The sequence below is a fragment of the Podarcis tiliguerta genome (assembly GCF_965153285.1).
Source record: "Podarcis tiliguerta genome assembly, chromosome: 7".
NCBI lineage: Eukaryota > Metazoa > Chordata > Lepidosauria > Squamata > Lacertidae > Podarcis > Podarcis tiliguerta.
This window is the reverse complement of record NC_139540.1, coordinates 76684455-76710436: the sequence shown is the minus strand read 5'-3', so window position 1 is coordinate 76710436 and position 25982 is coordinate 76684455. Positions and strand designations below refer to the sequence as shown.

Below are 25982 nucleotides of genomic sequence, written 5' to 3'. Positions count from 1 at the left end.
CTGATGGGAGGGCATTCCACAGGGTGGGCGCCACTACCAAGGCGGCCCTCTGCCTGTAGCTTTGCTTCTCGCAGTGAGGCAACTGCCAGAAGGCCCTAGGCACTGGACCTCAACATCTGGGCAGAATGATGGGGGTGGAGATGCTCCTTCAGGTATACTGGGCTGAGGCCATTTAGGGCTTTAAATGTCAACACCAACACTATGAATTGTGATCGGAAATGTACTCGGCCCACAAATCTCTGCCTAGTCACAACTGGACCCATGTCAGTAGCAAAACGCGCCTGGCTAATTTCTAAAACTGCAGATACCTGCAACTTTTTTGGATCTGAGAAGGAGCTATCTTCCCGCACCACTGAAAGCTGTCAAGAGTATGCCCTATGATATGCTGAATAGCGCCAACTGTCATTCACAACCATGTGGGTCTTGAGCCCTTACATATGGACTACAGTCCACATTTTTTGTCTCTTGCCTGCCATCTATTCTGTGCTAATCATGAGACCTGTTTGTAAGGAGCAAGATCAAAATAAGATAAACTTCAGCTATCCCAATTCTCAGTATTCTTCTGCCCAGTCGTTTGTCGTCTTCCTTTTCTTATTTTATTCTTAATCAAACTCTGTACAGTTCAGCTGTTGAGGTCCAAGTGTCTTTATGTCCAACAATATGGATTAGTGTAATCTCCTTGGCTCTGGGTGCATCCTACCCGTTTGAAAAGCTGGAATTTCACAGGGGGAAAGAGCAGGCTGTGCTGAACCCCAGGGTGAGGGAGACAGCTGGACGCTAGCCGTGTCTTTCCTGTTAAATTGAGAAGGATTTGACCAACAAATGCAGGACACCCTGTCTCGGAGCCCCCTTATAAGCAATTGTTTTGACCTACCAGAATTTCCTCCCATTTGGGACTGCAGGTATTAAGAGGGGAAGACGGTAGCCACAACACGGGATAGTCTTTGGGCATGACTGGCCTACCTCACAAGACAGTTGTTCAAGGAAAGTCCTAAGCAGGCTCTCTGAGCTTTCCCCTTCCACAACAGTTACTAACCTACACATATGTTTTATTGTTCACTTGCAGCTGTGCTAATTTGCATGGCCTGGAAGGGTCTGGGGTATATGTGCAGGTTGGGGAGAGACATCTCTCAGCCTGGTTGCCTCGAGGCAATTATTCCTTGCCAGAAGCATCTGGCTATTCAGAAACCTACACTTACAACATAAACAGTGCTACCTTCAAAGAGTGTTAATCTCTAGGCGGGCAATTGTAACATTTGAAGAATGTCTGTTATAAAGGCATGCGCCCTTGGGGCAAGGGCAAATGCTTAAACTGAGAAACGCTTGAGAGGGTGAAATCAAAAATTCTAACAGGCCGGAGGGTAATTTTAACTTCCAAGACACCTAATATCAAATTAAATAATGCAAACTTAGGAAGCAATGAACATTCATGCAATTTAAAGCTAGGTGTGAATTTTAGTGCACCTTTTCCCTTCCTTCCCTTTCCCTTGTGGGTCTTGTCTTTCTAGTTTGCAAACCTGATGGCAGGGCCTGTCTCTCACTCTTTTATTACTGACGTGCAGCACTTTGGGAGACAATTGTCTGAAAAGCAGGGTAAAAAAAGTAAACAAGTAAGGAAATTTGCTCAGGAACGTACTGACGTTCTTCTACAGTGAAACGTTTGTCTCTTTGTTTAGATGTACTTGAAATGAAATCTTCCATGTCACCATCTCAATCACTTTATGACTACAGTTTGAATACCGATTCCATTCTAAAATATCATGCAACTATATAATGTTAACACTTAAAGCAAATGAAACCATATACTGTACAGTTAAACCTTAAACAGATCTCTGTCCAGAAGCAAGTCATACACACCCATAGCCTTGCATCTAGGGAACAGGGTGACTGCTGGTTTTCAAAAAAAAAAAAAAATTGCGCCAATAACTGGGCCGGAACTTGATTTTTTGGGCTTTTTAGCACTTTCATCTCCTTCCCCTCCTACATCTACATGAACTGACACTCCCCCCCCCCCACCCTCTACAACAATACATGATATATGACTCTCAAATAATCTCAAGGGGATTCCACCAAGGCAACTTCAACATTACCCAGTTGGCTTGATAGAAGATTGCTGGCTGAATGCTGACATGTGGCAAAAAAAGGGGGTCTCCTAAGATTTCAGCACCAGTCCCATAATTGCATTCAAGTACATATACAACGGGACACAGGTGGCGCTGTGGGTTAAACCACAGAGCCTAGGGCTTGCTGATCAGAAGGTCGGCGGTTTGAATCCCCGTGATGGGGTGAGCTCCCGTTGCTCGGTCCCTGCTCCTGCCCAACCTAGCAGTTCGAAAGCACATCAAAGTGCAAGTAGATAAATAGCTACTGCTCCTGCGGGAAGGTAAACGGCGTTTCCGTGTGCTGCTCTGGTTTGCCAGAAGCGGCTTGGTCATGCTGGCCACAACCTGGAAGCTGTATGCCGGCTCCCTCAGCCAGTAAAGCGAGATGAGCGCCGCAACCCCAGAGTCGGCCACGACTGGACCTAATGGTCAGGGGTCCCTTACATATACAAAAGGTAGATGAGGAAGAACTTTTACTGCTGCTGTTGCAATCTTCAAGAAAATGAACAGCATAGATTGAACAGCCCACTCCCTTCAGCTGTTCAGCCCCATTCATACAAGCAGTAAACGACACACCAGTGTTGAGAAGGCAGCTCTGCCTTACCAAGCACACTGTTACTGGTATCCACTAGTAAGGAAAACTAATTGCTACACATCTTCTCCCCTTACTTAATTTCCCTTTTGAGTGAAAGAGAATTTACACCAAGGCCTTCCCAATTTAAAAAACAGAAAAAGTCCAGGAGACTTTTTAACCTCATCTATTTGATTCCATCAACACAGTTAAAGAACAAGAATCTATTACTCAATATGTCAACACTTACCCAACCTCAATTAAAGGGCTGACCCTACAAATCACCCCCTAGATGGAATTTTAAAAATGGCTGCATAGCCAACAGCTTTTTGTTTCTGTAATCCATAGTCCGATTGTTCATCACTACTACAATTTGCTCGGAAACAGATGCATATATGCTTCTGAAATGTTTCTAACTACAAGGTTTACCCTTTTCCCAGTGTGTCGCTCATACTCAGTTCCCCAAACATCCCATCAAATGACCAGAAAAGCTACCATCTGGCTATTTAAGGAACAGCAGCACCTGAGTTTTACGCACCCACAAATTTATCCACTTAGTATGCTAAGTGAATGGGAGTATTAATTTAACCTTTTTTTTTTTTTTTTAGAACTCTGAAATACCTTTCTAGTAAATTTGCAGGGTGAATATATAATGAAAAGTCAAAACGGTAAAAAGTCTTAAAGTGGTTACTACCAGATAAGTAACATGAAAATAAACAAGGCATCCCCAAACTCGGCCCTCCAGATGTTTTGGGACTACAATTACTATCATCCCTGACCACTGGTCCTGTTAGCTAGGGATGATGGGAGTTGTAGTCCCAAAACATCTGGAGAGCCGAGTTTGGGGGTGCCTGACTTAGAGCATCAAGGAAGTCTATTTAATTTAGTTTAAACAAGAAAACATATTCATTTTCCTCCAATGTTTTTCCTGTGAGGAACCTGTTGTTATGCTGTGAACCAACAGACAGATGTCAAATGGACATATGAAGACTGGATACCAAACTCTCATCATGCCCCACAGTCTTTATTAGTGGCTTTCTTCATCTATAAACATGATCAACAAATTGTTTGAAATATGTTGTGAGGACAAAATTTAAACACACACACACATTTAAAAGCACTTTGAAAGTTAAAACATTATAAATTGCATTGTACTATTCAGTGGACTTTTGTACCCTTGGTTTATCAACTTTCTAAGATAAGGCAAACGTATGTTCTCTATTTACAAGAGACGCTGAAGGACTCTGAACACTGCTTGTGCCAGCTGGTAAGGAGAGGAAAATGGGTGGTTTGTCCTGCATTTTCCTCAGCTCTCAAACGTGAAGGGGAAGAATAGGTGCTTTTATTACAACAAATTCAGGAGGCAAACCAGGAACCCAGCATATGAAGAGTGAGCTTACTTAGTGCTGGGTTTGGATCTTTGGAGTCTAAAAGTTCAGATGTCTTTGAAGCAGACAATATCTCTTGCTTGGCAGGGGGTTGGACTTGATGGCCCTTGTGGTCTCTTCCAACTCTATGATTCTATGATTCTATGATTCCAAGTACAAAACTAATGATGAATGAACAGACGAATGTAAATAAATGGTTTTGGGATTGTGTGTGTGTATTTGTGTGTGTGTGAATCTTCTGCAATCAATGTCTCAGAAGTAGTTAACCACCTATACAAACCACCTATACTGCCATTTTCAAGGCAACTCTTGTCACAACAAGCCTTGAACATCTGGAACTATACTTGATAATCAGATAACGCTAATATTCTTTACTTGGGACTTTTGTTATTTTAACCCGTGTGCACCTATACTCATTCTACATGCCTATTTATAGTTTTGGTTTTCATTTTTGAATTTTCACCTGCCATTAACCATTCTCTCAGCTTTATATACCTCATAAAATGAATTTAAAAGACTTTGCAAAAAGGGGAAAAAAGCAGCAGTACAGTTAGCCAGGCAGCTAGTTATAGTGCTATTTTCTCCTAATGCAAATATACAGAAACAGATAAAAATAGCTGAAGCTGCCAAGTCTGCTATCTGCACTATAGATTTGAAACAGCTTAACAGGCATTCCCTCTCCCCAGGAAAAAAACTATTAATTGGATGATATGGCATCTAACTTTAATTGTTAATGGACAAGTGGCAAACCAGGAGGAGGAGGGAGGTGAGAGCAAGTTATATGGACGCAGTGTAGCTTGCAAAAACTTTGATGTAGACCAGTATTTTTTACAGCGCAGTCCAAAAATATGGATCTGCCAGCAATGCTGTAGTGATATTAATGTAATGCTGGCATGATTTCATGTTCCATGATGCTGCAATTAGACAAGTCAATACACTCCAGTCTAAACACACGTTTAGATTAGAAATTAACTCATTGGTAATATGAAGAAAAGGTCACATAACTTTAATAACTGCAATGGCCCTGTAGTTGCATGAGAAGAGGTCCTCTCATGCAACCGGACCTTCCCAACTCTCCTCCCCAGAGCAGCCTTCAGTGCCCTCCAGCTTGTGCAAACACTCCACCCAATTTTCACTGATTCCATCATTCCCTGAATATCATTTGTCCCAATCAAGAAGTAATGAAGTGCTACTAACAGGTAATCCTGGAAGCGAATGTGAATTTCCATAAGCATCAAAAGAGGTATCCAGAGACTTCAACAGGACTCAAAGAAGTGTCATAAAGCAGTTAAGGAAGCGTGTCTAGATCAGCACTGTTGGAAGAGGCTGCTTATGCCCATATGCTATTTGGGGAGTGATAAGCCTATTCAATGAACACTACAGGAGAAGACTTCAAATTTCAAATGATTTATAATGAGATGAAGAAAATGTTGAAATATACATTTATTAAGAAACCAGAAGCATTTCTACTTGGGATAGTAGGGAATGAAATTAGCAGGAATGCTGTGAAATTGTTTAGATATGCAGTGACAGCAGCAAGAATTTTGATGGCCCAAAAATGGAAGCAGGAAGAAATGCCGACCAAGGAAGAATGGAGAATTAAATTGATGGAGTATGCAGAGATGGACAAATTGACTGGAAAAATAAGGAACCAACGCGACCAGAGATTTTCTGAGGACTGGAGTAAATTTACAGAATATATCAAAAATGAATGTGAGGAGCAACTAATGCTTGTTGGCTTTCAAGAAGCTTTGTGAAAAAGATTGATAGAAATGTTGTTTAAAAGAAAGGTTAAGACTAAGAGAGATAAAGTGCAATATAAATGTAAGAAATGTGAGATGTAGTAAGATTATGGAGAATTGTCAGATAGGCTGATGGAAGTCCAAAAGATGCTTATGTTAAAACAAATGTTAAATTTGGATAAAATATTTGTTGGAAATTGAATAAAAATTATTTATAAAAATAATAATAATCCATGATTAAATTCAGTAGACTATTAAAGGGCTTCCAAGGACAGCACAACGTTTGCTTTATAGGGTCAGAGGGTTCAATCTAAGAAAGTAGCCTACAATGAAATGGTGCACAAATGTGTGTTTTTAAAATAAAAATAGCAATAAATCACAGCTGCTACTTACCACATATTCCCTGCACTAAACAGATTTCTGAGTTCCCCTCAAAAATTCAGACCAGATTTACTCTTTTTAGGTTTTGGTCATCCAAAGGGCATAATGGTTGCTATAAAGGAGAAGTGAGAAGCCTGCTTTAGAGAAAGTACCAGGCTGATATGCAGGGAAAGGCAAGGCTTGTCTAAAAGGGTGGGGGTCACCCAAAGCCTGCTTTGTGCAGCTCCCAAAGTAGCCAACAACCAGCCTTTGAAGCAGGAACCCAGCGCTAAGCCGATACAAAGGAAGAGTGAGTTTGCTTAAGCATTGGGTTTGGATCTTTAGAGTCTAAAGAAAGCAGGCTGCGAACAAGAAATCAAAGGGCACAGCAAATAAAGTAATGCCACTACAACTGAGCACTTAAGGAAGTAACTGATCTGTTCACCGTGGTACCTCTGAGAAAGTTCAGGCTTAAGGGAAGGAGAACCTTCAGAAGTTACAGGATTCTTTCTATAGGCTTTAGAAAAAAGTTCAAAGCTATGACCCCAAAATTTAGATTCTACAGAAAATCCTAATGAAATCTTCTGGCAAGGGGAAAAAAAATCATAGCACTGCACTTGATTGAAACATATAACTAATCAATGCAAACTATATTCATTTTTCTGGGGAAAATATTTTTGTACATAATTGTTCTAAGACAACACTAACAGTCAATTCAAAAATATGTTTGTTATTTTGCCTTCCTTGCCTACCGCTTTTGCAAGATCGTCGGTGTAATTTCAGATACACTCAACATACGCAATGGACGTTTCACTTACGTTAACTGGGGCAGAAATTTCCTCCAACATGGACAGTTGTATCCAGGTCCCTTCAACTCCAAAGTCTTTGCTTTCCCTGCTATGGTTTGTCAGCTGCTTCAGCAATCAGTATTTGTTTAACACAGAGGCTCTAGATAGGCGCTCACCCTCAGCCCCACCACTGTGCAATCTGAATCATGTTGAGGAGGACAGCAGGCCACCCTCCTTCTGTCGTGTCCCCATTACCTTCCATGCTTTGGCGGCGTAACTTGTGCAGTGGGGAGCCTTCCTTACTCATGCAAGATCATCAGATGATTCAGAACTCTGCACTCTCAGGCCTGCACAGAGAGCCTACTAAGGCTGGGCGATCCAAAACCGGTTTGAAGTCCATATTGTGATTTTGGGGTCATAAGTTTTGACTTGGCAATATATTTATGATGTTTGTGTGTGTGCACGTGTGCTATGCAAAAATCGCAATGTGTGAAAAACTGTGAAGCCATCCAATGCCTCTACATAGCACCATTCTTATTTCAGATATTGTGTTATATCAGTATATCGTGATGCTCAGCTGGTGATATGTCATGATGCTGAAAACCAGAAACCAGATATCGCCCAGCCCTAGAGCCTACATGAGTAGAGAAGAAGTTAACTTCTTCAACATGAGGAAGGTCACATGGGAGAGAGGCCATTCTTGTTCCCTCAAGTGATTCTTATCACATGGAAGATGAACACCTACCCACAATGTTACTTTTTGATTCGTGTTCCTCGCTTCTTAAATGTTTATCTTTCTAGCATATTATTTTCTATAGTACCTTCAGGAAAGTCATTATATTGGGAGCTCTGGTTTTTCTATATTGGCTTTGCAAACACAACACTGATTAAGATTAAATCATCATATGTTGGATACTGCACAAGCTGAATTAAGACTATAGAGCATGGCAGGCAATGCACATTCTCTTTTACAGAAGATGGAGAAATGTTTCCTAATTTGCACATTAGGCATTTCCTGCATATTTATTGTGATTTTCATTGGTGAAGAAGTTCACCTGGGAGCACTCCTTAAATCATCAAATTTACTTTCCTGGCATCCCAACTTGTGACATATTTTGAATGCTATCATGAATTCTGCATATTGTTAATATTTAAAATTATGATTTCGTCATAAAAGAATGACATGGTTGTTGTTAGTAATGAGCCCACCTGTGCTACATTTACAGGTTTAAAACTGTCTAGAACTCATTGTTAGCACCTTTGTAAATTATTATCTCTGTCACTGGATACGTTTTATATGCAACTATTTGATGTTAGTGTTTCATTATATCCCTTATTAACAGATTATTGGCCCGTGTGATCTTTCTTTATGCCAGAGGACAATGGAATTGCATGGCTGAATCTGAAACCAAGTGCTAGGAAATAAAAAGGGAGGTACTAAGAGAGCCAGCGCCGTGTAGTGGTTAAGAGCGGTGGACTCGTAATCTGGGGAACCGGGTTTGCTTCCCCGCTCCTCCACAGGCAGCTGCTGGGTGACCCTGGGCTAGTCACACTTCTCTGAAGTCTCTCAGCCTCACTCACCCCACAGAGTGTCTGTTGTGGAGGACGAAGGGAAAGGAGATTGTTAGCCACTTTGAGACTCCTTAAGGGGAGTAAAAGGCGGGATATCAAGCCCAAACTCCTCCTCCTCCTTTTCTTCTTCATAAAATACACGTCACTATTCTATGCATGCTTACAAAAAACAAAACGTTCTACTGTGTCCAATGGACCTAAATGGTTTAAGAAGCTATTTTTCCCTACTTCCTTCTTATTTCTTAACCAGTTACAGATCTATACTAGTACCTATCCTCTAATTTCACAACTGCTAAGCGTACTTGGGAGTCTTTGGTGAAGTGCTTTGTCAAATGCTTTTTGAAAGTCTGCGTAGATAATACCAACTGAATAACACCTATCCATATGCTTGTCAGTATTCTTGAATAACTCTAATATGTTAGTGAGACAGGGCTTACTCTCGAAGAAGCCACGCTGTCTCTCATTCAGCGAGTCTTGTTCTTTTATATACAGTTTTATCTTTAACAACATTGTTATGTACTGAGGTTCTCACCCTGGGCCAGCAGGGGGATACTGTAGATAGTTTTCACTCAGGTCTGCATATGCAAATAAGGGATTGAAAGTGACATTGAGTGATTGGATGGTTACTTGGATAGAAAATGGTTACTGTTGCATCCTAGTGGAGCTCTATATAAGCAGGCTGGCTGAACCCTTCAGTTCAGTTCTGTTCTGACCTGTGAATAAACAAGAGCTGTTTGAAGAATCGCTGTGTCGTCTGATATGTTCACCCACAACTTAATATATTCCACCCATTTCCCCATAAAATATATTAAGATAGTCGACTTGCAATTTCCAGGCTCCCTTTTTTTTAAAAAAAAAAAAACTGGTTTTACACTGGCCACTTCCCATTCTTCAGGCACACAAGCTGATCTTACGGGCAAGTTACAAACTTTTGTAAGAAGATGAGCAGTTTTAGATTAAAACCTCTCAGGCAGGAGCCACTTAAGACATGGTGTTTTGTCAGTTTACCTATAAAGCCTATAACATCATTTTCTGTCAATGCTTTTGCCTGAGTTCCTCAGACGCCCTTCCCACGAAAGTTAGTTTAGAAACAGGGGTTTGACCTATATCTTCCACTGTGAAGTCAGAGCCAAATAATTCACTCACCTTTTTTAAAAAAATCTCCTTATCCTCCTTTAGAACATCTTTGACTCCCTTGGCATTCAACGGTTCAATCACCTCCCTAGCTGTTCTCCTGCTCCTAATGGATTAAAATTATTTATTGTGGTATGCTTTTATATTTTTAGCAGGGTGGATAAAAATAATTGATTTTTAATAAATAAATAAATCAGATTTTTTTAAAAAAATTAAATTGGATTTTTAAAATAAAATGCTTTTGGAGGAAAAATCTTTCTAAAGAGAAGTTTTCTGTTTAGGTTACATTTTAGTCCAAAGGCTATTCATCAGGAAATAAGGATTTGTTTTAAGTTTTTCATGTGTGCTAAAACTCAGTCTAAGTTTTTTCTTCTTTTAAGTTGAACCACATCAGTGAACAATCATGGATACATATGCTATAATGTTATTGCTTTAGTTAAATAATTTGTTTATAAATTGTTATCAAGGAAATGATTCTTTTTCTCCTTCCAATAAAGTATAGCAGAAAAGGTGTCCAAATATAAACAGTTAACTTATTAAACCTCACAATAATTTCATAATTATCCATCTATATATTTCTAATAGTATAATCAATTCAGTAATTTTTGATATAACTGTAAAAACTACTCTGAAAATTTATTGTTCCAAAAATGAAATGTTCATCTAGTTGTAAATATTAAGATGATACCTGCAAGAATGAGTTTTTCTGTTAAAAATAAATAAATAAATCAAGTCTTACTGACTACTGATTTAAATCGATTTGATTTACATCAAATCCACCCTGATTTTTAGCAATGTCTGCTACTCCTCAAGTAAGTATGAACTAGCCAAAAGACACGTAGCAGAATTGAAGGAGGGAATATACATAGGAGAGAATTGGACAAGTTGTCAGGAAACTCTACTGTTGTTTTCACAGCTATATATTTAAATTGGTTTGTTTTCCCTCCCAGCCTTCCTTCATAATTATGCCACCAAATAAGTGTTTTGGCTGGGATACACAACTGCTGCTTCAATGCAATGGGGCAAAACAGGATATTACATGTTGTTGAGCTGTTGCCCTGGCACAAACGGTAGGAATACAGTGCCAAATTCCTTCTAGCATTCAATGACTGGATAAGTACTGATAGCTGCCTGTAAAGCTGTGCAGACTCTACAGCATTAAGAACAAGTGACAGCATAAGAAATATCTACCCTGAGGGGTAGATGCGGCGAATAGCTGTTAATTGCAAAAAGGCTATTTTAAGGTTGGTGCAGCCTTGTTCTGCCAAATCTGTCAGTCTCTGAAGGACATGATGGGCAAGAGCAGGAAAGTAGGAGGGACCCAAAAGCCACAGAGGAAAACCATCTCCTCCCACAACGACCTGTTTCGCCATTATTTATGTCTACCTGAATCCTCCTAGCATACTGTTTTAAAATTAAGCAAGTAGGAGACACGCTACAGTTTATGTTCTAGTTGACCTCATAATGATCTCCCATATTATTTCCCTATAAACCAAAAAGAACATAAAACAGATATATTTTAAGGGCTCCCCAGGAACATCTCGGTTTATCTTAAAAAGCAAAGCCTTTCGCTCCATATTTTAATCTCACGTCACTTTCATGGCAATAAAGGTGTTAATTGCTGCTTATCATAATGAATTCCATTTTTCCTATGAAAAATAATGAAGTGGTGGATAATATACACAGCTTTTTTTTTCTTCAGATAGCAGCAATACAAATTTAAGCATTAATGGTCCACAGAGAATATAGGATATTTATCTCCTCTCCCCTTAGAGATGTAACAAAACAGAACACAGCAAGGACTGAATTTTATACATGAAGCGTTGGTCACACAAATACTTCACAACATAAAAACTATAAAGTGATCACGTAAGGGTTTCACGTCAACAAATGAACCAGCCTTTAAAATAAGAGAAGAGACAAGAACTACCTGAATTAAGGCCAAACCTCTCTTAGCTGTTAATGTAGGTAAAATTTTGCTAAAGCACAAAATAGAACAAGAATCTTTCAAAGTGGTGTTAGCCGCAACCTTTTTTCAAAAGGTCATGTGTATCTGCGCAGGTGTGCAAATTAAGCTTCATAAACTTTAGCACACTGTATTATTACTTACAAGAAGTCGTTCTTTATGGAAAGAGTTTTATGCACAACATAAAAAAGTTCCAAGGAAAGGAAGATCTATGCAAAAATTAAGAGAAATATGCAAAATATCAAGGAACACTGTAAAATAAAACAAGGAAAATAGTACAGAGACACTGACCTTTTTTATATAACAATGGCCTAAGACAATGTTGGACGGAGATAGGAATGTGCATTGTAACTTGACAGTTCTCTTTATCCATGGCTGCTAATATTATTCTCTCTCTAGTGTCCAAAATATTTTTATTTTTCACTTTTAATTCATATACCACCTTTCTATATTACTATGCACAAGGCAGTTTACAATTTTCTAACAATACAGGCAAGCTGTTAATTGTCAAGAAGATTTCTCCTGCATGCAAAAATGCATTTTAAACAATACTTAGCCCATAACTGTGTTCAGGCATTCACATGGACATGAGGACAGGGCAGGGGCATACATGAAAACTCCACCTCAAACTCGGAGGTTTCTAAGTGTGCTCAATTGAATGTGCTTAAAAAAATCACCTTCAGACCTTTGCACTAACCATGCAAAATTCAGAAGAGAAACATGGGGTGCTGGGGACTGGCTTCCATGTGCACCCTTACTCCACCTACAGTTTAATTCTACCCACATTCAACCGAATCCCGAAACACGGCTAATAATTATGCGTCTGAACTGTTAAACACTGATCCATTCACAAACTGAACTTGAGAGACATCAAGAGCAAACAGAGGTGAAATTTAATCATAAGCTATGAAACCCAACTTTTTCCAGATTCCAAGTAGAAACATAAGCTACTAGTCTACTGAATTTGCCATCCAAGTTTAAAACTTTGAATGCATCGGGGATTTTTTTTAATAGTGAATGAACCTTTTTTTGTGTGTGTTTTTTTACCCCTGCATGTTGAGCTTTTGAAGATTTGTTCTGCATAAAAACCATGAAAGTCACACCACCTGCCAATGGAAGTAAATCAGTCACATTCTTTTTGAATAAGGGTCTTTTGCACCTACTTTGGTAATCCCAGCTCAAACATTTATACACTGAATTAAATGTCCCTATGATAATAGGAACATTCTCTCTCTCTTTACTCCAGCTGAACTGGTAGCTTTTTTTTTTATAACAAAACTATTAATCTTTACAGACACCCAAACAGTAATTTTCTTTGCTAATGGGTAATCATTAAAATAATCCAAAAATAGTAATACAATCTCCTTTAATTATTAGATCAAATGCATGCAATGTGTTTGTAAAAAAAGTATTTTCACAGAAGATTTCGCAGAGGAGCACCAAAACACTTTTCTGATTTTTGTTGTTAAAGAGGCAACTCTGTTGCAAAAGTGCTAACCAAACAGCAGTCAAAGCAAGAACCTCAAGCGACCGGTTGGTTTATCTGATTAAATGAAACAACACAACACACTTGTAAAATATGAAACCGGTTGCCACTGCAAACCTCTTTATGACTTCATACAGCGGTAGATAGAAGTAAGGTTTTACCCACCTGGGATCTTTCTGAATGCTATCAATTGAAGGTGACCTAGCCAAGGTTCCCTCAGGTGGGATGGCTGGTCCAGATTTGCTGTATGGTGATTCAACAGAAGGACAATACTGCAGCTGTCGGTAGGGGTCTGCGTAATTGGAGGCTGGGCCGGCTGCATAGCTGGCCCTCTGGAAGGTCGCTGTTGCGTTCTGTGAGCCGTGTTGACTGCCTGTGCGCTGTAAGGGTACGGAGTCGACACCAGGGGAAGATGGGGCTACGACAGGAAAGTAGGGACAAAGTAAAAAATTGAGGACCTGTTCACAGAAATGGTTAACCAGGTCTAGGCAGAGGAAAAAAATACACACATATAAACAGGGGTTTGAAAAGAACGAGAAAAAAAGAACATTGTCATTCCTGAAATCATCATGAAACACAGTTCAAATGAAAAGCTTTAAATGAAGCATCGTATTTATTAGCCTGAAGATTAACTGCTTTATAGCATGTTCAAGAATACTAGCCACAGGTAAGTACGTACACAAACAAAACCCCTAGGCATCAAAGTGCTACTTTATCAGTTGCCAAACTTGGAACACTTTAAAAAAAGGCAAAACTGCTACCTAGGAACTGTAGCCCCATGGAGATCACCTGCCACATTCTTCTTCATGCTAAGATTATACAGGAATAATGAAGACAATGCATACAAATTGCATTAGCAGTGTTTTTCCATATCAAACCTTCAAATGTCCCAACACCATATTCAGATTATCTGGCTGCATTAGAAGTGAAACGTAACCCATTGGTGGTTATTAATAGCCACAATGTAATCAAGGAGCTGCTTATTTTTCAAATTAGTGAAATAACACTCAGTCTTTTATTACACTCATTTTCCAAGTGAAGATGTTTGAGGCAAGATCTAAATTTATTCAAAATACGGGCCAAATCCCAGGAGTTTCTTTTCTATCTATAGTGGCCAGTGATCTGTGTCACTACAGTACGATCGCGTCTGATGCGCCATTAACTAGTGCAATTTCAACCTTGCATAGTTGAAAGCTGGCAAGCTGAAACTGCAGATTAAATGAACGTAGGGAGGAGACAATAGAAGCTATTTTTGCACTCGGTGCAATATCTCCTCCTTGCTTACTGAGCAAGTCCCTCTCAGAGTGCAGAATCCGGGATGCTCTCCCAAGATCTTGCGGGATCTTGGATGGTCCCACAAGATCTCATAAGAGCACTTCAAAGCCTGCACACTGAAAGGGACCTGCTTGGTGTTTTTGCATATGCCTAGACCGTAAACTCCATGCAAAATGCAATTGTACTTTATAGAGTAACAACATTTGTGATTAAAAAAGGTCATCGTTGACAGAAAAAAGCCCAATTATATTGGTTCTCGGTGGGTCTGACATGGTGGTCTTAAAATAACAAGCTAGCATACATTCTGTACTGTTCAAATCTTCTTAAACTTTTTTTAAAACTGCAGTTAACCAAGACTGAAATTCTGTGCATTCTGACTTCAAAAAAAAAATCCCATTCAATGCATGAGGCTTATTTCAAAGGAAATATTCACAGGATTGTAGTTCTTGCCACTCACCCTGCCATTGACCTACCACTGCACAACAAGCTCTCCGGGAGGCCAAACCACAAGTACAACAAAGGGGAGGGGAGGGAAAGAATGAAGTCTGATCAAATATCTTAGAGGTTTCGCAGTAGTTTCCTCCCTTATATTCATATTAACCTTACAAACAGACTGAACCTTTGGCGAAGGACCCGGGATTAGCAACCCAAGTTCCTGACAAATGCAAACTGTAATGAAATGAGGCCATTGGTTTGGAAGGATGAAGGAAGGCTGATTAAACCTTTCCCTGACAAACACCTTTCCCTTAAACTCACCTCCTTCAGCAACTTTTCTTCCAACAGAGAAGTGTTGCTGGCAGTAGAGGGGGGAAAAATGGGGAGCAAGCGTACAAGGGAGATGCAGCAAGCAAGGAAAGTTAAGTTTTTTCACTTCTGCCCTCCTCACCAATTATTTTTAAATATTCAGCAGTGATTCAGGTCCACTGAACTAGTTTTGCCCTTAATGAATGGTCATCCCAAATTGGGAAATCAAGGTAACATCAATGGGTTTTTTTTCTTCTTTCCAAGTTACAGAGAAAATCTTATGAATTTATGACCTTCAAACTGGCACAACTTCCATTTTATTAGGACAAATATTTCATAATTACAAGGTAAGTAAAATGGGTAAGCAAAAGTATACGTATTGTCTTGTTACAGCATCAACTGAACATTGGGGATGACATTTCTCATTGTTCAACTTTATAACTGTGTTTGCTATTTCTCTTGAAAATATGCATTTAGGAGATGCATATCAATCCAATCAAATGACAACTGCTATTTCATTAAAGAGCTGGAATGGACTGAGAGAGGTTTATACCAAGCACTAAAATAATTTACAAGTACACTTCATGTCAATGTTTCCTGAATATTCCGTGTGACTTTTAGAAATACCATATACCAATTAGGATTCAAGCACATTTTAAACATCTTCACCTTGAAATTAAGAACAGCATTTCAATCTATTCTAGCTTGGATTTGATATTCCTTTTCTTCATGCAATTTTCATTTGGGTGTATATGGAACAGCAAGCTGAACTACAGAATGTAGTTGTTAATTATGACAATGGTTATGATGGTGCAGTACCGAAAATTTGTTGGTTAGTAGACATTCAAAAAGAATGCAATGATGTAAAGTAATATTAGCCCACATGGGTGATATCAGGTATTTAATCTTAAAAAACATCATACACACTAACAGCAGCCTTGTGTACCTCCCCTCCCCTTTCAACAGTTCTACGTTTTGGTTCGTATTTCAATTAATTTCACATTTATTGTAACTGTAAGAACTTTTATGTTTCAGGCAATATACAAATGTCATTAAGAAATAAAAAAATAATGTAAATAATAACTGGCGATCCATGACTATCATTAGAGCAGCAAAGTTAGACCACCCACCCACAGAGATTTCTGCACTAGGGTAGTCTACAGGTAAGCTGAAAACTATGTGTTTGCAAACACACACAGGAATGGTTTGACAAGTCCTTCGCCAACTGTGAATCACAGCTGAACATCAGCTGGGGAGAAGAGAAAAGTGGGGGAGGGGAAGGAGAAAGGGATTGCACTGGTCAAAACCCTAGTAACCAACAGTATTGGGGAGAGGCGACTGGGGTTGTGGGGTGTCTGCTATGAAGCTAAAAGAGCCTAGGGGAGAGGGGTTGGATAGGAGGGAAAGACTGATCACCCCTTCTTTGTGGAGGGGACAGTTGTGGCCCAGCCCATCTCCCTGGTCATAGAATAAGGCAGACCTTCGTGGCTGGCCATGTAGAATGACGGGATGCCCCACCGAAACTTTGAATGCAAATTAGCCAATGAGGGCCCCTCTGAGAGGCAGGGTTTCAGCAGCAGACCAGAAGGAGCAAGACTTCATTCTGGTCTTTGGGATAGTTAAACTGGCTGTGCAGTGCGCCAGTAATGCAGCCAGTGGGAGATCAGCTCTGCCTGCCCACCCTATATATGGGCTTTGCTATTGAGCTCAGGGGGCACTGTATCTTGAAAAGCTTGCTGCGGGGTTAATCGGTTGCCAAGAAGGAATTTGCCTGCAAACAAACTGGACTTGTTAAAACTCCCTAGACTCTTTCATCTGCAGAGGGAACCTAGCTCGTAAAAGCTTAAAATTTAAAATTAAGAGTCTCATGCTCCAAAGACTGAGCTATTGTGCCATTATGAATGGCCTCTGTGCCTACTTTGCCTACATTTAAGCATTAATTAAATTTGAAGACTATCCTTTGCCATTTTGACGCAATTGTTCATTTGATAAAATTTCTAGCCCACCCTTCATAGTTACTGATCCCAGGGTGGGTTACAATAACCTAAACCTCAAAACAGCAACACTCATCAAATTCTTTCTTCAGAACAAATAGGAACAGATTCTAAGGATACCATAATTAAAACAGCAATTATTCAACAATTGCTAAAACTATATTTGACACCACAGAGAGGCCAGCTTCTTCCTATATGTGGCTGACTAAATCAACATTCAACAGATGTTTCAGAGAACAATTATGTTTTACGTTAGCACTGATAATGAACGAGTGCCAGCTATACCTCAGAGGTACAGTATTTCCTTCTACGCCCATGTGTATGTACACCTGTCAACTTCAAACTTCTTGCAAAGTTAATTCTAATCCACAGAAGCTTATGTTACAAAAAAATCTGTTAAGTCTTTAAGGCGCTAAAAGATTCTTCATTGTTTCTTTGACTCACATTAGCAAACTACATTCAACAGCCTATGGGACAAAATTTGAACCATTATGCAAACTGCCAAGTAGCTTTTTTAGGAGAAACAATAATATTTTGGCACCTGGATTCATTGGAAAATAAATGTAGAAATTAGTCAACAGGTTTAAAGCTCTAAGTACATCTATCATGGAGCGGTGAGATCTCCATTAATGCATTAATACGCAACCAAACTGGGATCTGGTGTGCCACACACAATCTAATGAGAGTAAGAAACTTTATTTCTTAACATTTTAAAATTTGGCAAAGGGATATGAAATCCGCTGTGTAGCAGCAGCCATAAGTATAAAGTGAGTGGAAACATTTTTCTGGCAGGAGTTGTGTGCTCCTCTCCTTATAGCAACCAGGCATTTAGCTAGACTACAGCTGTGCTCACACTCATGTTTACTCACTGCATTTCCAGTGCTGGGCTTTTAATCTGTGTGTTGACACTGCATTATCCAAAATGTGCATGCATTCTGTAATTTGTTAAAAGATGCTATTGTTTGATGCGCTGTTTCACATAGCTGTGGAGTCCTTAAGCCATTCTTAATGTGGAACTAGCCAAGGGGTGAACATCATTGCTTAGGGTAAAGACACCCACACCCTCAATGCCCCCAGGTTTGTACACATAGAGAAAGCAATGAGGGCACATGGGAAAAGAATCAGCTTCACTGCTCTCTAAAGGCAGCAATGAGAACCCACCCTTAAAGAAAGGAAGCTGAATTTACTTTTATGATTATCTTTGTAGGCCAGCTAAGTGGATAAAAGATGCATGCTGTCTTTTAAAGACACACTAGGATGCTCACAAAATCAAGTTTTAATTAAATGCGCTAATAAAACAAAAGCTGCAGAACAGACTATAACACCTACACAATTCCCACAAGTTGTGGAAATTACGGTAAACGGTGGCATCGAAATTTCAAAAACCTCAGTAAGAACAAATTATGCCAGTAATTAATTTGTACAATGAGTTTCTTCTGCATCATTCTAGCACGTCACATCTCATTCGAAAGAACCCTTAACAAAAACATATGGCCATCATACACGATGCATCAACACCTAAATCACCTCTCTTCCCATCCCCGCTGCCTCCGGTTTATTTACTTTGCATTGGAATATTCCATTTTATGTCTTTAAAAGAAACCTGACTTGAAAAAACCAATGGCCAACTAAGGGCACAATACAATTCAAGCAGTTTTGCTATTTCCCGTTCCTTCTCCCACCCTGTCTCTTCCTTTTGACAGATCATTTTGTCCTTGTCTTGAAGGAGCTACTCCCATGTTCCTCAACATCTCAGCTGTGGATTTTTCCAGTTTCTAAAACCTGCAACAAGCAGAGACATGCTGCTTGTCATTTTATTCCCTCTAAGATTTCAATTACAATGCATTACCTTATATTTCCTTTTATTTGCTTTAAAGCTATTCTTTGTCATCTTATCCCACCAAAGAGGAACAAGGAAGATGGAGGATCAACCTAACTTGGCTATTATCTTTCATAGAAACAGGAGACACGTCTGACAATCCGAGGCCTCATTTTCATGGGATTACTGGGATATTACCTATTTATCTGATTGTTATATTTATCAAGCATTTCAAAATTTAATCAAACATCTTCTTTCAATTTCACAAAAAAAAAAACGGTGTTTAAAAGATATCTGACTAAAAATAGGGTAGAAATCTACCTTCAGTCAATCAGTTAACAGAGCTATGGTGCAATCCTAAACATGCTTTTCTGGGAGTAAGTTCCACTGAACTCAGTTGGGCTCCCTTCCAAGTAGACACAAGAAGCCAAGCTGGCTGAAGAAGCAGATTCCCAGCTCAGCTGGATACCATCGGTTACCCAACCCTGGATCAGCTAAATATACAGGGGTGCAACTCCATCATCCTGGCTCAGCCAGCTGAGCCAAGACTGGTGAACTTACACTGGTGTAAACTCTGAGAAATGGGTGTTATGGGAGCATGCTGTGGGAGCGGATTGAACCAGGCAGGGGTCACTTACACTGGATCCTAACTCTGTTCAGCTTGTTCATATGTCCTGGCAAACTAAAGCCGACTAAAAGAGCGAGGCAAGTCAAAATCTATTTTAAAGGCTTGCTTTCCTCCCACCAGGCTTAAGCTGACTCAGTCAACAGTAGCCCCACTGCTAAATGGAGTTTGGCTTAACTTAAACTGGCACAAATTATGCCGACTTCCCCCATTCTTAGGGCTGCTCCCTGAGATTGCAATCCAAATGCCACTTCCCTGGGAGTAAGCCAATTGAATCCAATGGGATTTACTTCTGAGTAGACACTGTTAAAGACTGCAGTCTTACAAAACCTATGGGTGGGAGTAACAGTGTTAGAAAAGGCACCCCCTGCTTCTCTACTCAATAAAATGGAACACCTCTTCTAAGACATGGCATGATCCAACGTGTGTAGCACTGAAGTGAGCTCCCCAAGGATTGATAATCTACAATTAATAATCTAATATTCCCTTAATCAGGTGATGGCCCCAGATAAAACATATACATCTTGGGCTCAATAATTTACTCCCAACGTACCAATTCAGAATGTGTTATTTATAGCCTACTTTTCAAAGTAAATTTTTTGACATGTATTAAAACATACTTTGCAAAGGAGACCAACAACATTCCGTGTCCATATACTATAATCAAAGAGAAAGCATCAAGCTAATTATCAGAAGAGCAGGACTGATTATTGTCTGAACAAAAAACAAACAAACGGAAAAAAACAAAAAGCATATGCCCCTGGTCAGCAACTGGTTTTGTCAGAGCACTGCTTTGTAACAGACTGAGGATCAGAGGGACAATTGTCTAATAATAATAATAATAATAATAATAATAATAATAATAATAATTTATACCCCGCCTATCTGGCTGGGCTTCCCCAGCTACTCTGGGCAGCTTCCAACAAAATATTAAAATACAGTAATGCATCAAACATTAAAAGCTTCCCTAAACAGGGCTGCCTTTAGATGTCTTCTAAAAGTCTGGTGGTAGTTGTCCTCTATGACATCTAGTGGGAGAGCGTTCCACAGGGCGGGCGCCACTACCGAGAAGGCCCTCTGCCTGGTTCCCTGTAACTTGGCTTCTCGCAGTGAGGGAACCGCCAGAAGCCCCTTGGAGCTGGAGATGCTCCTTCAGGTATACTGGACCGAGGCCGTTTACACACATGCACTCAACATACCCTACCTCCATAATCAGACATCTGTCATATCAACACAGGTGATACTAATCCACACGCCTCTGCTTCTGGGGAGGAAAACTACCTGCATGCAGACTTGGCAGCACTGAACATCAGTGTCCATCAATCTATTAAAGCCAGGTCTAAAGTTCAAAGTGATTGAAAGGCAGAGTAACACATGAAAACAAGGAGACTAGGCTTATAAAGACTCTCTTCTGTGGATGTTCTAAGCTCAGAGATATAGGACAACACAAGAGGCCACAATACTAAGAACTGGTGCCTGAGTTTGCTTTCCCTCCTCTTCCCTCTCCAGCCCCTTTCCTTTTGTAGTATGTCTTTTAGACTAAGACTGTGGGCAAACACTGTTTTGTTTGAATGGGTCTTGGGACTGTTCTTGGGACTCTCTTTTGGCTGAAGTGCGGGGTAAAAATGCTTGCTTTAACTAATTAAATAAATGCTATTGTGTAGCAGTTTTTAGCTCCAGACACTTAATATTACACCCTAGCTCAAGAATAGTGATATATTGCTTGCTGCAAGAACCTGTATGAATGTGCACCTGAGAATGCTCATTTTAAAAAAAAGAGGCCGACATGGAACAACTCATCCAGAGAACATGCTGACACTGAGCTCTGAAAACAATAAAAAAGTTGTTAGCCCAAACTTGCTAATGGCAAATATACTAATGTTGCCTTTTCTCAGGTTGATCATTATACGTCTGTGATCAGTAGTGATACTCCTTGAGAGTTCCTTGAGCGAAAAATAATGCTGTACTTTCTCAGCTTGATAGCTTCTTGCGGTACTTTCACTGATACAGCTTTTTATTTGATGTTCTGTCGTGTTTCCATGAAGCAGCCTCAAGTATTTCCCTTTCTCTGATCACGCTCTGGACCTTGAGGGCACTGATTTAGCTTTAACATAGAAAAGACGTTTGAAAGTGGCATTTTTCTGCTTCTCCATCTATGACTTTTCTTAGTTTGGTTCAGACTTTTGCTCATGGATTGATACTGCTAAAATGAGTCTTGATAGATAAATGTTCCAAAATTTGATACCCTGATGGTGTGGTTGCAGTTGTTTCTTAGCTTGCTGATTCAAAGACGCTGCTTTTTGAGAATTCATACAATTGAGAACTAACTTTATGTGTGCTTGAACAACAACAACAAATTATGTACTTCAGAATTAAGTATCCATAAGGAATTTCAAGTATTTCATAGCAAGCAACAAACAAAAATAAATACTTGAAAATGAAGACCAGCATTTTAGAAGCACAATCCTTGTCAGATCAAGTAATAGGGAGAGATGCATAAACAGGTCCAATGACTGACGTTTTCTGTCCCTAAGTGATGCTTTCCTTTTAAGTGTCTAAACTGAATTTCGTTTGAAAATATCTTCTTTTTGTTTTCTTCAAAATTTGTTTCAGAAATGTCCACGTCCAGAATTTTCCAGCCAGGCACTGCCTCTTCAACAAAAATCCTGTGTGGCTTATATCATCCACAACATTTTTGTTTTTTAAAGAAGGAACGCTGCTGCTGCTAACAATTATTCTTAGTTTCTTCCGGTTCTAAAAGTCTGTAGAAATTGGATAGTCTGTCAACACAAAGCTCAATGGAACATGTAGAAATAGAAATCCTGAATACTTAAGTGTGTTCAAACACCATAATAAGGCAACTGATAAAATGGGTAAATCAGCTTTACTATGGATAGATTACACCCATATTCTCTGGGACTTGAGAAAAACTGACAGTATTCTAGAGGCTCTTGTGTTCCTGAGCACAGAAGGAAATCTCAGTTTATGTATGAAATCAATACTATAAAACTGGCAGAATACTGGGAGCAGTATTTATTTGAAAGTATTTATGCCACCTGTTTTAGAGGATATCCCCCACAAGGTGGTGTACAACGAGATGAGATACACTTCGGTACATTTTCTGAAGCATTAAAAAGTAATGTAGGGAAGCCTAGAGTCTCAGAAAACAATGGCTAAACACTGTTAAGGAATGGCAGAATGGAACAGAGTGGCTTTTAATACATGCTTAAAGGCCTGCACTGTAGGGGCCATATATAGCTTGCTTCCTCTTACTGGTGGGAAGGAGAGGAGGGCCCGCCAATGCATATCTTAACAACTAGGCATGGTCATATGGGTGAAAATGGTCCTTCAGATAACCTAGCTTTTCTATGTTCAAACAGACCACACCAAATTTGTTGGCTAAGGGACTTTTTAAAACAAAACAAAAAGTCTGGAGTCTACCACCACTGTTTCAGCTGTTTCCCTGATGACTGCACCTCTCACTGGTTAAAGGAACTCTCAACTTCCCAGCTGCACTCAAGAAAACCATCAGCTAGGCCAACAACAAACTAGAAGTATGCATATGTACGTACAGCTCTAAGTAGGGCAGAAAAGGCAGGAAAATATACTTTAAATGCCTTCTGTCCAGCAAAGTCAATATATGAAACCCAGGAATAGAGTCACCACCTTCAAGGAGACAGAAATATGGCTTCCCTTTGGGCACACTATTTCTCTGTGCAGACCAGGTGACTGCTATGAGAGGCACTGACAGAAAGAAGAGAACCGCAAGCTGCTCTCTTTCAAGGAATCTATTTGAAACAAGATTGTGAGTGTAAAGTTTTGCCGAGCTCAACCACAAAACTAAGCAATTTCATTCATAATAATGCAGCATTATTATTTGCTGCTTAGTTTTAGTGAAGGCAATCTAAGCACAAAGGCACCATCAGTGGCGTAGCGTGGGGGGTGCAGGGGGGGCCGGCCGCACCAGGCGCAACATCTGGGGGTTAGGGTTAGGGGGCGCAAATCCACGGGTTAGGGGGCGCAAATTATTTGCCTTGCCCCGGGTGCTGACAACCCACGCTACGCCACTGGGCACCATTATAGAGGTACTGATAAAGAAAGAAAAAGAAAACCAGTGGCAACTCCTAAATTCCTAATTGCAATACAACACCTTGCTTTAAATAGTGGGTTTAAAAAAATGACTGCAGTAAGGTGTTGTGGCTGGTTCTCTCAATCCTGGGGTAATCTTGGTCACTGAATTCAGACAAGATAACCAACCTGGGCAACCAGGGAATTACAAAAGAGGATGGAAGTCAGCAAAGAGCCAGGAAAACCAAATGCCCTGGGAGGCTCAGGAACCATGGAGAAGAAGAAGAGACAGACAACTCCAGAAACAAATGATTAAACAGCCTCCTCAGCAGTCTTTTCCTGCTTCCTTTGATTAGGGCTTTTGCAAAGGAAGGGCCAATAAGAACAGGCTGTGCATAACTGATGTCAGCAGAGCACAATCAAGGGCTAATTTTTGACACAGCATCATTCACAGCACAAGCTACATACAGGACACAGCTATCTTGACTAGAAGTGTGTACCACTATAGAACAGATCCTTCACTTCTCTCTCTCTCTCTCTCTCTCTCTCTCTCTCTCTCTAACTTTTCCCGCTGCCTTTAGTGGACATAAGTGATCTGTGCTTGTGGATATGCTCAAAGCATTTGCTCGGGCAGTTTAACAAAAACAAGTATATGTTGCGTTCGTTGGCTCATTGGCAGGAGTGAAGTCAGAACTGCTGCTTAATTTGGTATTAACAGTGTCTACAGCGCAGAATTGAAAATGTGGGTGGCAAATTTCCCATAAAGGGATTTGATTCGATAGCAGAGGAACATCTTGCACCAGTACCACAGCCTATAACCTCCCCTATTTCCAAAAATTACAGTAATAAATTGAAAAATGAATGCAACATTGGCCAGTTTTAGGCAAACAGTTCCCTCCTTTATTGTATCCTTTAAAAAAAAAATGTTTCTGCATAAAGGACACCACCCAATGCAGATCTACAGATTATAAATCGACTTTAGGCCTGCAAATACAAGGCCATCCTTACTCCTCTCGTTAACTACCGTATTTTTCGCTCCACAAGACACACCAGACCACAAGACGCACCTAGTTTTTGGAGGAGGAAAACAAGAAAAAAAATATTCTGAATCTCAGAAGCCAGAACAGCAAGAGGGATCGCTGCGCATTGAAAGCAGCAATCCCTCTTGCTGTTCTGGCTCTGGGATAGCTGCGCAGCCTGCATTCGCTCCATAAGACGCACACACATTTCCCCTTACTTTTTAGGAGGAAAAAAGTGAGTCTTATAGAGCAAAAAATACGGTACTTATTCACTTTGCAATCTAATTATTGTTGTAGCATATTTGCTCGTCATGGCCATAAGCACAACTCCTTTCCAAGTCTTGTTCTTTCCTGATACTCTGTTGGCAGTCATTACTACCAGCACCTGAGTGCTTCTTTACTGACCCTCTTGTTTATATCAAATTAAGCAGCTAGTTCCTTACTATTTGGTTGACTCTGACATATCTGGGTGCACAGAGAATGCAAAATTAAAGTATCCCCAAAAGAAAGCAGGCAATCTCCACAATTCAAAATATGACTATAAAAAGACATAAAGCAAAATCAAACCAGTCTTCTGGCAATGCAAATGGTCTTTTTTTGATTTGAGGAAATTCTAACTCCTTCTCTGTACAAGATCAACAATGCAAATAAAACATCCCATGAATATGAATAACGCTGCAGTAATGTCTACTCTTTGTTCTCGATGTGTCTGTCTGAAGGGTATTTTGGTTCTGAACATGCTGGGTGCGGGCTCCTTCATAAATTAATTGCCAGTACTGACTTGGTTGCTGTTCACAGGTTTCCAAATATTGAGCTATTTCACACAGTTGAAACAACTAAAAATTGTACACCAACACATTTGATGTATGGTCATGCGCTCTTACCATTACAAATGAATCGATGGAGCTGATTGGTTGAAATGCAGCCACAGACACTGCTACTTTAACATGGAGTGACATAGAGTGTTAATGAATGAATGAGCACGTACATACACATATGAAGTGAGAATGGAACGTATGTTCCATGTCTAATTAATTCCCCCTTCGCCATCCCACCTGTATTAAGCTACCCAGTTGTAAATGGCCTATTCATCATAGGAGAAAGTCTCCCTGTCCCTTTTTTAGTAATACACATCCTGAGCGAACAAAGGAAGTACAGCCGCCAGGGATGATTTCTGAGCGCCGTCATATGATATTTTTGCTCAAAAAATGAAGAAGTAAGTGTGCGAGAAAGAAACTATGAGAAAGGGTGGGGTGGGGAATAAAGACATTATTTGTTTATTTATTTAGTAGCATGCACAAATTTCTGACCGCAGATTCAGTCACTGTG

The 25982-nt window shown here is 39.9% G+C and overlaps 1 protein-coding gene across 6 annotated transcripts in view; it reads right to left on the bottom strand.

The window, feature by feature from the left end:
- Positions 1-25982, bottom strand: part of LOC310681506 (catenin delta-2) — a 248418-nt gene that overhangs the window by 194084 nt on the left and 28352 nt on the right. For 3 of the 6 annotated variants that reach the window (XM_083449350.1, XM_083449353.1, XM_083449352.1), the window contains exon 3: positions 13275-13593. In XM_083449350.1, the coding sequence (XP_083305476.1) occupies positions 13275-13593 (319 nt within the window). The remainder of the gene's footprint in view (positions 1-13274; positions 13594-25982) is intronic. The other 3 variants (XM_083449351.1, XM_083449354.1, XM_083449355.1) reach the window with 1 other exon arrangement.